We start from the raw sequence: 18,947 nt of genomic DNA, 5'->3' as shown, positions 1-18,947 counted from the left end.
GAATAATCTATACTATAAGCGGCAAGGCGTCTTAACTTTGTAACGCGTAATCTCCGTTCGTGTGGCTTCGATTACGCGTTGAGTGGTATGGATTGAAAGAGGGTGGTCTGATCTGTGTTTTAGAATCGATTTCGTGCCGATACAATAAAGTTTAGGTATACTTTTGGACCATTTAAGTTTGGACGCTCCGCGTGACGTCACTGCGCGCGATTATCAATACAAACATTTGAGCGTCGGTTTTTCTATAGTGTGCTTGACTACAGAGACGCGGGTGACCTCAATTCATCTCTCTGCCTACAATTCTGGGGATCTAATACATGTAGTGGAGATTACTGCGATGGGGTGAGCATCAGCTGTTGCTTGGCTTTTGACTACAGAGACTCCGGGTGACCTCCTCTCTCTGCCTGGAATCTAATATTGGAGACTGTATGTATTCGAGCTCACCACAGTGCCATTTCCCAAAGAAAAGCATGCCAATCCATTCTTCTAAGAATCACCGAGATTTAATAGCCTGATCTGTTATTGTTTTCGGATTGAAAGGTATGGAAGAGTAATTGCAGTTACGCCCCTGTTTTGCCATGACATGCAGTTAACAAAGCACAGGGCCAAACATTCAGATACATTGGACTGGACTTCCGGAATTCACCATTCACACATGGCATGCACTATGTTTCCATTTCCAGAGTAGGTACCCAGTAAGGTAACGTGGGGTGACTTGGCCATTGGGGTGATTTGGCCACCATAATCAATAAAAAATTAAGAAGGCACGACCCAAAAAATCAAACTGTGCTTATTATTTTCTTTGTGATATAGTTTTATTGTCATGATCGTACTGTATTATAAATTGATAATTGTCAAGAAGTCACATGACCAGTCATGTGACTTGAAGATATTCAAAATGGCGGACTGCAAACTCACGCTGTGAAGTCAAGGAATTAAGGTAGGAAAAACTTGTAATCATGAGCACTGGAACTGAATTGTTATGTGTCATTATAATTAGTTAGTTAGTGACGTATAATTTAGAAATTGAATCTTCTGCAAGGTATTTTATACTTTAATGTAATCAAGAAATTACTTGTTTTGGGGTGACTTGGTCACGGTGGCCATGTCACCCCACGCTTGTACCTATATAACAAGTGGTCTATGTATAAACTCTTGGATAATAACTGATGTGCTAAACCTTATAAGCTGATAAGGTGCAATCATCGGTAGGTCTACTGGGATCTAGCCTACTGTATACTATCACAAATTTGTTTTTGTAGTACAATACCTGGTAACAGGTAAACAGGTAACCCCCCCCCCCAAATTTGATTTCACAGCAAAATTCAATAAAAATACTTCTATATTCTTATGTTGAAAAACTTGAATAGTTTTCAAAAATTTCACATTTTCCATGGCGTTTTTCACAATATTCACCTTGGATAATCTGTGACTTTTACCAAGCTACGTGCATAGAAATGACATTATTCTGTGACTTTTAGCTACCAACATGCATAAAAATCACATTATCGTAGTTTTGATAATTTCTATAAAGAAATCTAGTTTGTAATGGTGAAATATCTACGTACCCTAAGTAGTATTGTAAAAACTATTATCTGTTTTAATTTAGGTTTTATACTTAAGTTTGATAGAAAACTGATCTGGGGGGGGGGGGGGGGGGATTTTTCCCATGTCGGATTTTTACCGGGGGGATATTTACCGGTGGGATTATTACCTACATTCAAAATACCTTATTATCTAAGTATTTTTCGTCTTTATTTTCAGGGATGCCACGAGATTATGTTAAAAAAGTTGGTGGGCGCCCATACAATTGCTATGATGCTGGTGATATGCAGGCGGCCATTCAAGCCTGCGAAGATGGTCTCTCAAAAAAGAAAGCAGCAGAATTATTCCATGTTAGTCGTACTTCTTTACGTAGACATCTGGAGGCATACAGACGTGGCGAAGAAATAAAAAAACCAGGAGGACAGACAGTTCTCACAGCGGAAGAAGAGGAGTTGGTTGTTCATTCGTTGCAAATCCTCAGCGATTGGGGCTTTGGTTTAGATCGCAATGATATAAGATTGATCGTGAGAGATTTTATAAGAGGCCTAGGAAGAAAAAACCAATTTAAAGGCGATCTACCAGGGTTGGATTGGATGAGACTATTTGAAGAGCGCCATAAGTCTAAAATATCGCGTCGGATTGCACAGAATTTCCCTCTCAATCGTGCCGAAGCATGTTCTCAGAAAATAGTGGATGATTTCTTTATGAAATTAGAAAAACTGTTAGATGAAAACCAGCTGCTGCATAGTCCAGGTCATATCTTCAATATGGATGAAACAGGCTTTCAAACTGACATTGGCTCGAAAAAAGTCCTATGTCGACGAGGTGATAAAAACCCACACGTAACGGTTGGTTCTAGTACCAAAACTATGTACACAGTTGTTGAATGTTGTTCTGCTGATGGTAATTTTCTAGCACCTTATGTTGTCTACAAAGCAAAGAACTTGTATGAGTCTTGGTGCACTGGTGGGCCTGAGCGAGCGAGATATAACGTATCAGACTCTGGATGGATGGAAACTCCTCAATTTTCTGAATGGTTTAAGAAAGTTTTTCTAGAAGAGACCAAAACCATACCTGGAAAAAAGTTACTGTTATATGATGGACACAATTCTCACATCAATTTGGATGTGCTGAACCTGGCTATGCAGAATGATGTGATCATCTTTTGCATACCAGCGCACACTAGTAGTATTCTTCAACCACTTGATGTAGGGGTATATAAGGCGCTAAAACAAAGTTGGCGGAAGGTTCTAAATGAACACTACGTATCAACTAGGTTTAAATCTGTAGATAAAGCTACATTCCCTTCCCTCCTGAATAAAGTCCACCAATCTAGTTGTATGTCGCGAATGAATGCAATCAACGCATTTGAGAAATGTGGAATATACCCGCTTGATAAAACCAAGATAGGCGATGAACTACTCAAGACATCTTGCGCTTTGCCTGAAACTCCCACTGAAACTGTAACTAACGACAACGAGATAACCAGAACTGATGCCTCAAGATCCCGTGAGAATATATCCGTTCAACCGAGAGACCTTCTACGCTCGAGTACACAATTCAGAGAAGGCCCAAGTACAATCACTGTAACTGCTGAAGTCCATAGTAAGCCACCTGGTAGCAACGTCATCACCCCTCGTCCGGAAAGATCGCAAAACTCTGATGTCCTCAGTCCAAAATCTAGTCTTGAGAAGGCATTGCTTGATCATTTCAAGTATTCTGCTCCTGAGCCTCCGAAGAAGAGAAAAAGACTAGACAGGAAATTTGCTGAATGTCTCACAGTAAATGACGTTGTTGAGCGGCTCGAACAGGAAGAACAAAAGAAAGAACAGAAGAGAGCTAAAAAAAAGAAACCAAACTCAAAAATAAGAAAAAAAGTGAACGGAAACAAGGAAAATGTGTCTGATTCTGAAGATGGTTATGAAGAAGAACCGGAAATTGATGATGATAGTGATGACGACATCGGTCAACTGGAAAATGATAGCGATATGATTGGCCAAATGGAGAACATGATAGCTAGAGAGTATGAAATTGGAAAATTTGTTATTGCAGTCTATAATCAAAAGTGGTATGTCACGACAGTGTTGAAATCAAGTCCAGCAATTTCTCCAACTGTATTCTTAAAGTATAAACGATGGCATGGGGTGAATAGGTTCTCGTCACCACCTAAGGATGATATTCTGGAAACCTGTAAGGAAGATATTCTCTGTTCCATCTCTGAGTCAGATATCATCAATGTTGGTTCACGATTTGTAGGTGTGACATCAGAAAAGCTGGCCCTCATAGAGAAATGTTTTTCGAAATGGTGTGATGAGTATGGTGAATAATATTGTTCTACGTACTTGTGTTTTATCGTTATATAGCAATTAGTTGCCGTTATTCATGTTTTGTTGATCGTTAGAATTTTACTAAAATTTGATTGTTTAGTGTTCTTGAATAAGATTGTCTATGAATAGATTTGAATAAATTCTGGCATAACACACAACTGTACTTATGTGAAAAGTTGATAATGCATGTATATAGCATAGATTTATGAGGTATTCTGTCAGATATAAAAAAATATAGCAAGGTTCTGTTTGAAAGATTACATTCCATCAGCCTTCATTACTTTTATTCAAGAGAGAGTCATTTTCAGTTCAGACTATGGTTTTTATAGAGCATGGGATTTAACCCTGTAACGTCAGAGTTATCAAGGTTTCCTGAAGTTATTATGCTAGAATGAAAACACCACAAACATTACACCCTATTTGTAGCGTTTTTATTCTAGCATACCGTTGTATTATATCGGAAAACAGGATTTTCTGCATGTGACTGTCTAATCAAGGGATCCAGAAACAGACCCATTTACTACCCAAGCCTACTAGTCATTAACAACAATGAATTTAGTCGCAGCATGATCTTGTTCAGTATAATGGTCAGTGGTCCACAAGTAACCTATGATTGCAGAAGTAATTGCGGAACACTTCTACTAAGCTTATAGGAGATCTCTGCAATCGCAAAACCATCCTTTTTATCTTTTGACCAAGGTACCGGTGGGTAAAAACATTTTACACCGGTCAGAATAAAACTTCTCCTGAGGGTAGGGCCATGGGTTGTCATATACATGTATTATAGCTAATATGACCAATTCACCCCATGCACTGACCAAGTCACCCATGTTGTATGGGGTGACTTGGTCACACAATAATTCCCGTTTACTCCTGATTATACAAATCATCCATAGCACTTTGGCTAACTAATGACAGGTACAAGATAACCTATGGTCCATACTATCAAACATAATAATTGGGGGAATGATTATGCAATCAAGTGATTAAGAATATCTGATTTTAAAGACATATGGCCAAGTCACCCCACGTTACCTTACTCACCCAAACAAACCAAAAACATAGTTTACAGCGAAATATTGTAATACTTTTTCTCTTCTTTGATATTTGAATGCCAGACTTATAATGTAGATTTCATATCGATAAATAAATATATATGATATTATTTTACATATTATTATATATTATATTTTTTTCATCCGCACCTAAGTGATTCATTATAATCTACCCGTCCGCCAGGACAGGTAGTTTGCTAGTAGTTAATAAGTGTAAACAACCTAGATCATACTTAATAAAATCAGAAGATGGCGTTATCTACCGTCGTAATTGATGACACATAAAATTGGTTTCAGAAAACTCTAAAGCGCATGATGATGATCTATTAGATTATGAAAATTACAATGAATTCGGGAACCAACCTGATCAGCAAAATCCAAACATGGAAAATGCAGTATTAGATCTCAATAACGATCCAAATGGAAATGACATTCAAGAGAGATATTCTAAAATTACTCGTTATAGAAAGGGCCGACAAATAAATCCACCCCAATATTATGGTAGAACTTAGTTAATTGTGCATGGATTTTTGAGTGTTAAGAATGAAACCTATTATGTTATTAACGGACTATGAACATTGAAGAAATTTGTATAAATGTAATATACTGCAATAATTCAGAAAAGGTTATCAGACTGAATGTATATATTGTTTTCTTTTGTATTATAACTGTTTGATTGAATCATTGTTATAGCTTGTGCATTTATGTATATCTGAATTGTAACGTTATAATCCTAGAGGGGAGATGTGATGAACTGTTGCTATGTCCAACATCTGTTTTGTATTATACGTGTACAATCCTGTAAAAATGTGTATATGTTAAATAAAGGAGTCTAATGCCAAATGCCGTCTTGTTAACTTCGATGCTTAGGCTCTCCCATCATTACAGTCTGATAGTGGTTCTCTTTACTACCCGTCATGGAAAAAACTTAGCAATGTCATACTGCAGCAATCTCTGAGGCTCAGATTGTTACGTACGTGAGCAATTACTGACTGACATGTACGAAAGGGCGTCAGCTCAGTATAAAGATTTAAAGAAATTCAAATCGGAGGGTGTGAAAGTCACGCTAGTTAGAGATAATCTCTATGTGAATAAATCCTTACAAGATCCCGGCTTTGAAAAACATCCACTAAATGTCCAGGCTGATGAAATTGTGTCTGTACTTGATACTGAGATAATTCCATCCGAGACTGAGTTACATGAAAATAAAGAATTTAAAGCATACGCTTTACCAAGACATGATCTCACGACCGCTCGCGGTGCTCTGGCCCGTTCCCGATCTGACAGCGGTGCAATTGAAAATGCGAAATTTCCCTACGCTTACCATATAACTAATAACGATTGATCCGTATCATCTGGATATTACGACGACCATGAATACCGTCTTGGTCAACTCATCATGAAACAGCTCCAAATAGCTAGTTTTTCAGGAATAGTCATTGTTTCTAAATCTCCCGGGAGATGCAAAAACCGTGATGCAACAGTGGAAAAGATTGTCGCTACTGTCATACCCAGCTCAAGGCAGGATGAGTAGACTGTAATCACATACTCCGTTATTGCGATGGGTCGCCATATAGTTACTTTGCCTTGCAACCTTAAACCGATGCGCTACCTATACCAATGACTCGTAACTACGTAACTAACTGAAGGTAGCAAATTAATGACAGAAGATGACCTGTCGACCTGTACTTATTATAACTTTATTATTCTACTTTTCTATGGGTTTGCTATACTTTCTCAACGATTCTATGAAGTTTGAGATATCTGTATCACAATTAAACGAAGCTTATCTAAGCCAGGTGAGGAAGGGAATAGGCTAGATGCCCGTTAACTTTCTTCATCACCGGGTTTACGCAGGTTATAGAAAAATATATAGATCTTCATATAACCGATCCTGTACAAATGTGTCATTAGTTTCTTTTCTAAATGAGATGCAAACAGCTATAGACAATGTTGACTCTGACATGTTATATCCTTTACTGATGCCTATCATTTTTATTTTTATCATGATATGAACTCTGTACTCGAAACTAGCTTGTGTTTTACTAATTGTTATTAACCTCGCAATATGTTATGACGCTTGGAACAATTGGTATCATGTGTATATATATGTTCACGTCTAAATTAGCCCCTAATGTAAATGGGAATTTAATAATTGTACCGGGGATTTTCTCCCATTTAGTATTCTTTGATTTAACAAATACTCTTTTGCTGATTAGTAATGACGTGGAAAAAACCCGGGTCCTGAAAGCGAAGTTTTGTTTGCTAATATAAATAGCATCTCTGCAGATGAGGGGATGCGTTTAAAATACCTGGAAAATCTTGTAGAAAATGTCAACTACAAAGTCATAGCATTATGCGAAGTAGGAAATATTAGTAGTAAAACATATAAATACGCTCTGAAAAATTATAGTGTGGCGTTCTATAGTCCGAAAAACTGTGGATTAATTGTTTGCGTTCATGATAGTATAATTTTTGAGGTCAATCATAATTTGATGTCGTTAGATCCACAATGTATTTGGCTAAATGTCAAACACAAAACATCCAAGGTCATTCTTGCTTTTTACTATCGTTCACCATCTCAAACCCCCGATGAAAGACAAACCAAAACTACCAAAAGCAATATCACTTGGAAATATAATAAATGCTCATCCATCGAACTCAACCGTGATATCGAAAATACTGATTGGAGTACTGCCTTGAACGAAATTGATATTGATAATGCAGTAAATCGCTTCAATAATTTATTCTTAGAAACTATTAAAAGACATATACCACATAGTCGAAACTTATTTAGAGAAAATGATCAACCATGGATCAACGATCATATAAAATCAGCTATTAGATTACGCAATAAACATTTTAGAAAATATAAAAAGACTGGTCTTATTACTGATTGTGTCAATTATAATGATCAATTATATGTTGTTAACAATCTAATCGCTCGGGCAAAGCATGACTACAATGATAAAATCCTTTAGGATATCGAATCCAACAACAAAAATTCCAGATCATATTGGCGAATAGTTAAAAAACTGTTGGGCAATAAATTTGTGGTAAATATATCATCTATCATTGATCCGGTAACTGATTAAATATGCGAGACTAATTTTGAAAAAGCTGAACTTTTTCTCAATTTCTTATCCAATAAATACCACCTAAATCATCCTTACACCCATATGCCTCACTTCCCCACTCGTTGCAACAGCAAATTAGCCGATATACATACCTCCTTAGCTGAAGTACTGAAGATCATTTCTAAGTTAGATAATTTTAAAGCCAATGGCTTAGATGGTTTCACTAATAAAATGCTTAAATTGTCTGCTTGTGCGATCTCGCCCGTCCTAGCCTCTTTATTTAACAAAATTCTAACATCTGGAAAATTTCCAGAAAGCTGGAAATTAGGTTCGATTACTGTATTACATAAAAAAGACAAAAGAAACAACCCTAATAATTATCGTCCCATTAGTCTGCTTAGTACAACATCAAAATTTTTTGAAAAGGTTATTTTTGATCTGATGCTTAATCATCTGTTGTCTAATAATTTATTATATATGAATCAATCAGGTTTTCTCCCTGGCCACTCTACGTGTGACCAATTGCTGTGTATAACTTCTTTCATCCATGAAAAACTTGAGCGCAATTTCAATGTTCGCGCGGTATTTTTGGACGTGGCAGCTGCATTTGATTCTATCCCACACTCCCTGTTACTACATAAACTGTCTGCTTACGGCATCAACGGCAACTTATATGATATCCTAAGTAGCTACCTGAATAATCGGAATATTCAGATTTCAGTAAATGGGTCCCTTTCTAGCCCATCCAAAGACAATTTCATCAACAGTGGTGTGCCTCAGGGTTCCATACTAGATCCACTCTTATTTTTATTATACAAAAACGATCTACCCGATAATCTATCCTCTGAGGTATTTTTGTATGCTGACGATACGTCAATATATATTCCGGTCGATCCAAAAAATCCGCGTATAGGAAACACTATAATTCAGGAAGACCTCCATAAAATAGCAGACTGGTCTACTACGTGGGGACTTAAATTTAAACCATGTAAAAGCAGTGATATCATTTTTACTAAAGCTGGCACTAAAAACTATCCACCATTACAATAATATGGCGACAATATCCCCATCAAAATAAAACATAAACTTAGGCTTTGTCCTCGACCACAATTTGTCCTACTCGGCTCACATTCAGGAACTTGAATCCAAGGTTCAATCCAAATTAAATCCTCTTAAATACCTTAGTAAATTTATCAAATCTCGACACCTAAATATTATGTATATGTCATTTATACGACCCCATTTCGACTACTGTGACGTGATATACAACAGTGCCCCAAAGACAACATTAAATAGATTAGAGCGGCTACATTACAGAGCAGCCCTACTTGTTTCTGGCTGTATACATGGCTCTAATACTGAAAAAGTATTGCATTTGCTAAACTGGTCTACCCTTTCATCGCGGAGAATAGACCGATTAAGTATATATATGTTCAAAGCCTCAAACGGACTTTGTCCTCCTTATTTTTCTAACCTCTTTGATAGTTCTAGGTCCATTCCAGTACTTGCATTGAGAGAAAGACGCCCATTTTCTTTTCCACCGACGCCCTCTGCCAAAATTATGTCATCCCCAATGTATTCTCTAATGCAGAGATGGAATAAAACCTTGCCTGAAATTAGAACGCTCCCAACCTTGTCTCGATTTAAATTCAGAATTCGATCGAATACGCTAAAAACGGCCTACAGCACTACAGATATGTCAATCTTAACTCGTAGAAATGAAATAAACCTGAACCGCTTGCGAGTGGATTTACTGCTTCCAGCAAACTATTCCCGTCATAATTTTGAAAACGCAAATCCCATATGTGAGTTTTGTAGTCTGCGTTTTGATACAATCCACCTTTTTATCAAATGTCGTAAACCCACAATAGTTAACCTTAGAAATCGCCTTCACCTTTCCTTAGACAATATGTTTCTGTATGACATGCATTCAAACTTAAGCCAAAAAGATAAATGTAATTTCCTCATTCATGGAAGCAACAATCTTGATCATGCTGTTAATCTACAAATAATCAGTATATGCGCATCTTTTATCACAGCATATTGTCGTCTTTGAGTGACCATGCATTACTTGAACATTTATCTTCTTGGCTTAAGCATGTTTGTTTATTCTATATTGCCACCGACTTCCTTAAGACCCATACGATGTAAAAACACCTCCAGATTCTTGAAACCTGTAGAATGTAGACTTTTAACAATCATGTAACTAATATAATATGCTATGAAACCGCTATATTTACTTAATATTGTTTTTTCTTTCTTCTTGTTCCGAGACCACATATAATGTCCCCGGACGATTTGTGGTTGTCCATTGTATATTGTAAATGTCTAAAAGGGTTACCCGCTTTGAGGTCACTGGCTGGTCGTAAGGTGTATGCACGATTTGTGGGACCGAAGGGGTTAGATGTAATGGTGATCCGGCATGTATTCTCGCAGTTTGGAACAATCGAGAGTGCCTTGCCTTGGATGCCTATGTATTATTCATCAGTGCAGATGCACGCAGAACCACTGGCTTCTGATGATTTGCCAAAGTCGAGGTTAATGCAGTGGTGGTTGTTGTTGAAGCTGTTTTCAAGATGAGGAAAGTAACATGCGACAGGTTGTTGCTGAAGCTCGAATTCAGGATATTTTACGGACAATTGAACCCCGTATGCTGAACGTGGTTCTGAGTAGTGTCCTCTGAGGTGAAATCTGAGCCTTGCTCATCTAGTTCTCTTGTCGATGGTACAAAGCATAAATTGAAATTTGAGAAAGTACCCTTTGTGCCTACTGTTATGCCTCGTTAAGTTGTACGGGCCTCCGGAGCAGAGGGAGGATGACATCTGTATGGTACTCGGTACAAATCCTCAACTAAGCGTTTTATCTGGAGAAGCAAATAAAACCCATGTTACATATCTGCAATGGAGGAGTGAGGTACTGGGACTACAAGCTGATGATATCTACTCGGATGGTCAGATACTGAATCAGGTTTGTTTGTCCGTCATAGCCCAAGATTGCCCGCTCAATCTGGAAGGTGAATATGGAGCTGAATTGTCGGCTCCTATTGTGCTCAGGGGTGGTTCAGGAGATGTAGGTAAGTCAATTCAAACTTTGACTGACACTATTGCAAACATGACGAACAAACTCAAACTTTTAAGTCAACGAGTAGAATCTGGTATGGCTGCATCGGCATCTGCTGAGGCAACAACTGATGATAATCATTTGAACACGTCAGCTTCTCGAGGTTGTATTAGTCTACGAGGTGCTGCTCGGCGTGGATCCTGGGGACGCAACCAACATCCCCCCGGAATATTGCCCCCCAAATTAAATATTTTAAATCTAAAATTAACACAGGTATTTACCTCAAATTAATTAGACAAAGCGAACTAATTCTAGCTAATTAGTGCAGCTAATTACTCATTACTGATTTAGAGTTTTTGAATGTAACACTGAAACGAATTCCAATAAATTAGCTAACGTTAACTAATGCACTAATAAGTGAACTTATTAAGTTTCCTATAATTTGGTAAGTGAATTATAATTACACAAGGACTGATTTAAAGTTTTTGATCTGCACACAACATCAGTGATTCTATATCTTATGAATCTATATTCAATAATATACAAATAAATTTCTAAGACAAGTACTTATGTGGTTTTAATCCAAATCAAAAAGGATTTTATTCGGGGGGGGGGGGGGGCAATTGTCCTAGAATCACATAAAATAATAGGGTTTTCTGTGAAGTAACAGAAACCCTAATTAGATATCACCTACAAATCATGATCACTGCCGATGCTTTCGATGGCTGAATATAATGCCGGTGCGCATTCGCGGGATACGCCCATAATACCTCTGCCCAAAATACCTCCGTCCAAAATCCCACACCCAGAATCCCTCCACCCAGAATACCCTCATATGTGTCCAAAATACCTCAACCCAGAATTTAAAAAGATACTACAATTCTATTATTAAGATATTTAAAGTACCACGAATATTGACTATTATACATGTACAGGATCATATATATAATGTATTACGGTATATATAAACCTATACTGAATAACAATTGAATAACAATTAATGACAATGTTCACTTGCAATTAGTTATGGCTGGGAATATTAATTAGTTTATCTCATGTCTTTAATCTAATACTAGATTTCTCTGGAAACAATTCAATATTTAGATTATAGAATATAATTAGTCCTATAATCTAAGAAAACAATGTACTACATTTCGGTATACACACTGAATTCAAAATCCATAAAAGAAACAGTTTGATTTTCCATATATATATAAATCATGTTGAATAAGTCGACCTTTTCGGGATAACATATACCCCTTCTCAAGACAAGTAACAAATGATGCAAAACTACAGTATGTTAAGATATAAGTTTACAGAAACAGGTCAACAGTGGTGCTTAAAATAGCAGAAAATTACATAATATAACCTGGCAACAACCAGGACAGGTCAGATTAACGAAATACATTTAAAATGAATGAGGATCCATTTTGAAACAATTGTAAGTTTAAAGACGGCTTTTCTAATTTAAAAAACAAAGCCTCTCAGATTTTACATTCAAAGTCTGAGTTAGCTTTGTCTAAAATCTTGAATTTGTTTTCATTGAAGTCCTGACTACAAGTGGAACAGATAGATAAATGTTGTCCTATAGTGGATTTGTTTGTCCGATGCTCTTTAACTCTCGTAGCTAGATGTCGTTGTGTTTTTCCTATGTAGGAAACGTTTACATCACATAAACAATTGAATTTGTATACAACATTAGCCTTAAGGGATTTAGGAGTAGGACATTTCAATGAGAAGAAATTCTTAATCTTTGTGGTAGTGAATGAGCACTTGAGATCAATGCAATAATATTATTTGAACAAATTTCTGATCTTACGGGCAAATAGTATGGAGGGGTAGCCCACATATGGAATTGAGAAAAATTGAGAAACTTCATCGCGTTCAATCTGTTTATTACCCGGCGTAAATCTGGAATCCAGAAAACGTTTGACACAATTATCAAACACCCTGCCTGAGTAACCATTACGGCAAAACATATCACGGAGACAATCTAATTCTTTAGTGAAAACCTGCCAATTGTTACAAATATTGTAAGATCTAAATAACATACAATTAACTAAACCTATTTTCCACTTACATGGACACATCGGAGTTGAGTAAAAGACCAGTATTTGAACATTTTCGGTAGACACTTGATATAAAATTTTTTCCTATTTCTAAAGGAGTTTCTATTTGAGTATCTAGGAAGGGTAGAATGTTAGGACCAAATTCGAAAGGGAATTCTAAACAAGAATGTAAATCGTTAAATTGTTTGAAGAACTTTAGATATGTGGAATGATCTCTAAATACACAAAATACATCATCTACATATCTCAAGTATAGGGCTGGCTTGGATTTTGATTCAGTCAATAAGCGGTTTTCTAAGTGTGCCAGGCAGAAATTTGCAAACGAGGGACCTAGAGGGCTGCCCATGGTGACGAAATCCACTTGACGGAACAAACGATTGTTTTACATGAAAATACCAGAAGAGGAAGATTTTAAAAGTTCTTTAAATACCGCTTTACTATATAATGGTTTGGAATCTGAATTATAGACATAATCAGAAATAATATCTATAGTTTCTTTGAGAGGTACATTGGTGAAAAGTGAAACTACATCGAAACTAATCAAAAGGTCTGAAGGCTTGAATAAGAATGTTTTGAGTTTATCCAAAAATTCCCAGGTACTCGAAAGCATGTTGTTGGATGGTATGTGAGGTTTAATGATTTGGTCAAGATATTTAGCTAATTTATATTACGCTGTACCTAACATAGAAACTACAGGTCTAAATGGATAGTTTTCTTTGTGCACTTTACAGAGTCCATATAATTTCCCTGGTTGACTACCGCCCGGATAAATATCATCGAAAGTTTCCGTATTAACAAATGGTTTTACATTTTTCCTCAGGAATGCACAAATTTTGTTTTCAACGGTTATCACTGGGTGGTTCTTCTGGCCCCTGTTTATTTCGGAAAATTTGTAAGTGTCCGATACAATATTATCCAATTTCTTAAAATACTCCGCCGATTCTATGATTACAATCCCGTTCCCTTTATCGAAGGAACAAATTTTGATATCCGAGTTCTTTCTTAATTTGTCGATTATTTCGTGGAAACGTCTATTTGATTTTGAACCGCAAAGTAATTTGGCACTGTTTACGAAGGAAACTGTTGCATGTCTCGGATTTTCAAGGAACGAGGTAACTTAGTTATTTGGTTCACCGCCCACGATTGAGCGATTTTTAAAGAACACAGCTTTTTCCATGCGGAATTTGATATCAATCTCGCTGATGTTTTTTGGGAGGACATGTTTTAATCCATAATTTATATTTGCTCTGGTTGATCAAGCAATCAGGTGCTGGATTCCGTTGGTCTTTCCAGGATTCTTATTATTCTTATTATTCTGACCTCCGAAATTAAAAGCATACGCGAAACTCGAGAACATTAAATTGGAAATAATAATTGGAATAAGAATCAGATTGATATATTGAAGAACGATCTATCAGAAACCAACAGAAAACTAACGAAACTTAAAAGTCATTTAAGCGGAAAGTTGACTTGGATACAAACAATCGTTTGGATAACAAGGCTAAATCAAACTGGGAGACGACTGACATCGGAAATTCCCTGTAAATTCAAACGTGGGGGGGAACCAAATATTCATTCTAAGGTTCTAATTTTTGTCCTTCAGGCATAAACCCATTAGATCTAGGGCCGGGAGGTATTTTGGTCACATATGAGGGTATTCTGGGTGGAGGGATTCTGGGTGTAGGATATTTGGGTGGAGGTATTTTGGGCAGAGGTATTATGACCCGGATTCGCATTCGCATACTTAGTAAGGTCAAGGTGGCATCAAGTTTCCATGCTGTGCAGCCGAAGGTACTGAACTTAAGGGACCTTCGGAAATTATGTGAAATTACCCTACATTAAAATTCAAAACTGGGTACGAGTTGACCACATACAAAAAGACTAGGGTAAAGGTTGACTGCAGATCTAAATCATAACAGGATTGAAAATCAAGCAGAGATCAAACAGTCACTAGACCTACATTTGTGTGTGTATCCTTGTTTTTCTTCCAGTTCCTGTTGGCTATATCTAAATCGTGGCATTTGTCGTCAAAAATATCGTCAGTTAAATCCTGAGCCATTGTCCTTGATTTGGATCAGATTTTTTGTAGCTCGACCAATTTTCCAGAATCATAAGTTGACCTATAAGAATAAGATATTTGAGGGATAGGTTCATTTATAAGCCCAAAATAATGAAGGCTTAGAGCGACTAACCAACATTTTTTGAGAAATTAATCAATTTCTCCTCAAATTCTGTCAGATGCCACCATTTTCTCCGCCGTTTTGCATACAAGTGGCATGATAGACAAGGTGATCTGCAATGTTTTATATATAATCCACTAAATGAAACAACGATGTTCATTTTTTAAGATTTTCAAACATTTCAACATATCTTCCAAAAACTTTTGTTTTCGATAATCAATAATAAAATAATAAATTCCAGTTGATAAAAATATGAAGGCTGGGTTGAATTGTTAATTTTCTCAATTCCATTGTTGAATAGTTTGAGTAGTGTCCTGGCCTGAGTCCACGCAGGCCGTTCAGGTTCCTTCACTCTTAACAAATTTTCCAAGTGGCAGGCGTTATATCGACAAAATTTTACTCTTTACAACTGATTTTGTTCCAATTTCTTGGAATTGTGGGCTAAAATTACCTTTTTGGACACAAAAAGGTCAAAGGGCAGCCATGTCACATGCAATAACCCAATTTTCGTTATGCTGATGCATCATGGGGAGATACAAACACATGCGAAAGATCAAGATAATTGATCAAAGAGTTCTCAAAATTACCTCTAAGAAGCTTCAAAAATATGTAAAAGGTGCACCTTTTAGCAAACAACAATGGCACACAACAATGGTTGCAATCTTGATTCTGATCGGGCCAGTTGGAAGAAGATGTATCTAAGGAAAAAATATGTTATGAACCAAAGAACAAGAAAATCCATTGATGCGACTAAAGTCCCAAGTGTTTGTGGTAGGGTTTTCAAGTTGAAATTCTCAAAACACGATAGAAACAATTTAAAAGATCTAAATGAAAGAAGGATTAAATATAAGATCGTAGCAATTTACAGAACTAAAATCCACCAAGCCGTACAAAATTTTGAAGGCATTTGTTCGCTGAAAATCACACTACTCAGCCATAGTCTTCATTAGAAAATGAACTGAAGGTCATTTAAGATCAAATGGTGACCAAATGATCAATTTCTTAGTTCAGAAACAATTGAAAATATTAGTAAAAGTTGTATATCTTTGGGAATTGTCAACAGATTTCAATCAAACTTTGGTTGAATTCAGAACAATAGTTTCCCTATGGATTCTAAACACAGTACCACGCCTTCAGCAGAAGCAATGTATACACCGAACAGGTGCCCGAACATCTAAATCATGAATTCTGACTAGATTGAAAAGATTTTTCCAACTATGAAATCACATAGCCTTATTGTATACCATTATCTATTGTTTAATGTAAAAAGTAGAAAATTTTAAAGAAAGTGTCAGTTACCCTTTAAGCTGTGACGAGGCGTCTGTCACTTAGATTTCATCTATTACATATAATACATATTAGACAGGCGAAGGGCACCCAGAGGATGCCCCTTTGACAAACGCGCATATGTGGATACTTCGAAGTGTCTTAAGAATCTGACTTTGGCCTACTGACAAAGACAGAAACAAGAGGCCCACGGGCCTAATACCTTCATGACACAGTAGAAGAAGAATGATTCAGTATTCAAAGTTTTACAGAAAGATTTACATTGGAACGATGTAACAAGTTTTAAAATAGTTAACATGGTATAGGCTACGTGGCTACGTGGCGATAATGTTCATTTTCTGTTAATATATCCTTACATGAAAACACAAGCCCATCTTAGCTTCCCCACACATCACACTACATGAAACAAGAAAGAAATTCTTAAAAATGGGCTTGCTGACATGGTTGTACTGAAAGCTTGCTTGGTGGTTTTGTATTTCTGTAGTAGAATTAATCAAACTTTGAACTGATTACTTAATAAAGAGCTAAGAGATCGGTGTTGTCTTACATCGTTACATGAAATGTTACACATGTTGACTGGGAATCGGAATGGTTTTATTGTAGACGTGGACCAGGTTCGTGCAAGCTTTTGGTTATTTGAATATTGTAGTGTCTTAACGGAATCTATCATTATGTTGATAATTGCTAGATTACTTATCGGATTGTGTTGAAATGATTTTGCATAGAAAATTTACAGCTGCAAGAAAAAACGTGACTAACTTGAGAGACTTCAGGTGAAGAGAAGCGAACATGAAATTAGATAGGAGCCACGATTTTTCTTTTTAAAATAATAAAGACATTAAGCAAGAATAATTTGCATTTCCTTCAAAATTACGATCATCCGATAAAGTTTATTGCCACCTTAGACTACCGCCCCCTGGCTCTTTGAAGAGACAGGGAACCAGTCTTCAATTCAATTCAGAATTTTTAAGTTTTAATAGATATTAAAACTGAGCAAGGTATATTTTTAAAAGGAAATATACTGCGACAGGTGGTTTTGCAAAGTCATTAAAAATCATGATCAAAAGCTTCTAAGGATACAATTCTTCCGATTTTGGAGGGAGATGTCATAAAGAATGAATAAATTAATGAAGATTAAAAAATCGGATATTCAACACCCCCTGGTGACCATATACCAAAATGTCAGCAGCTACGATTTTGTAATTGATTGTGATAACAAAATATGCTTTGTTATCAATTTACTATGGAAACACTAAGTAATTCTACTATTCAATGCCCCCTGGTGACCATATGCAAAACCCAAAGACCTTGAAACTCACCACAGTAATAGAACTTGTCATAAACTACAACTTTGCAATTGATCACGGTAACAAAATATGCCTAGGTACCAATCTAATAAGGAAATACTAAGTTATTCTACTATTCAACGCCCCCTGGTGACCATATTGAATAACTAATGCCCTTAAAACTCATCACAATCATAGAAAATGTCATGAGCTACAACTTTGCAATTGATTGTGGTGACAAAATATGCTTCATATCAATATAATGTGGAAAAACTTTTTCCCACCTACGAATGAATACTGATGATACCAAGATGGCCGCCAATCGCGTCATAATTGGCCAATCAAAAATACCTGGCTCAGGTATAAAACATCTCTTTCCAAAGAATCCCCTTCACAAATTGCAATGAGAAATGGCACACCAGTAGGAAGCTACAGGACTCAGAATATGGGCCAAAATTGACATTTTTGGGCACTAAAAAGGTCATAGAACGGCCATCTTGAGTCCCAATTTTTCTTACGGTGATGGGCCCTTGGGGGATTCAAATATATACAAAAGATCAAGGTAATTGATTTAAGCGTCCTAAAAATTTTGCTCGAAAAGTTCAAAAAGCGTAAAAAGTGCTGATTTTGACGAACAACAATGGCTGCTAGTCCGCCATCTTGATTCTGACAGGGCCAGTTTTTGGGCTGAAGATGTGTCTAGGGTAGATACATGTATAAACCAAATATCAAGACATTACCTCGAAAGATCTTCAAAACTTCCCAAAATAACTGGATTCCGTTTACGGACGGACGGAGGACGGACAAAAAGTGAACGCAATAGGCCGCTGGGACTAAAGTCCCAAGTGGGCTAAAAACTGACTGCTAGATGATAAATGTTTAACAGTACCCGGTATATGAAAGAGGCGCACCCCTGACCAGGCCGGTAGCGTAAGGGGTCAAGGGGGTTACAACAAATCGCCCAAATTTGTATAGCTCAGCTGCTGAAGGCTAAAATACATAAGATACTCTCCTTGTCAGCGTAAACCACGAACTGCCCAGCATCTATGAACTACTTACGA

At 36.8% G+C, this 18,947-nt stretch overlaps 2 protein-coding genes across 4 annotated transcripts in view; one reads left to right on the top strand and one right to left on the bottom strand.

The window, feature by feature from the left end:
* Positions 1 to 18,947, bottom strand: part of LOC141911980 (uncharacterized) — a 67,333-nt gene that overhangs the window by 26,792 nt on the left and 21,594 nt on the right. For 2 of the 3 annotated variants that reach the window (XM_074803119.1, XM_074803118.1), the window contains one exon: positions 15,094 to 15,253. In XM_074803119.1, coding sequence (XP_074659220.1) covers positions 15,094 to 15,192 — 99 coding nt within the window. In that variant the 5' untranslated portion in view covers positions 15,193 to 15,253. Of the gene's footprint in view, positions 1 to 15,093; positions 15,254 to 15,325; positions 15,427 to 18,947 lie in introns of all 3 variants that reach the window. The other variant, XM_074803120.1, reaches the window with a different exon arrangement.
* On the top strand, positions 907 to 3,872 carry LOC141912152 (uncharacterized). The gene is made up of 2 exons (XM_074803368.1): positions 907 to 940; positions 1,765 to 3,872. Exon 2 carries the CDS (start codon positions 1,767 to 1,769, stop codon positions 3,870 to 3,872), a length of 2,106 nt encoding a protein of 701 aa, XP_074659469.1. The 5' UTR covers positions 907 to 940; positions 1,765 to 1,766.

Source organism: Tubulanus polymorphus, chromosome 10 (genome assembly GCF_964204645.1).
Source record: "Tubulanus polymorphus chromosome 10, tnTubPoly1.2, whole genome shotgun sequence".
Taxonomy (NCBI): domain Eukaryota; kingdom Metazoa; phylum Nemertea; class Palaeonemertea; order Tubulaniformes; family Tubulanidae; genus Tubulanus; species Tubulanus polymorphus.
The sequence above is the reverse complement of the archived record's forward strand: the minus strand, read 5'-3'. Positions and strand labels throughout refer to the sequence as shown.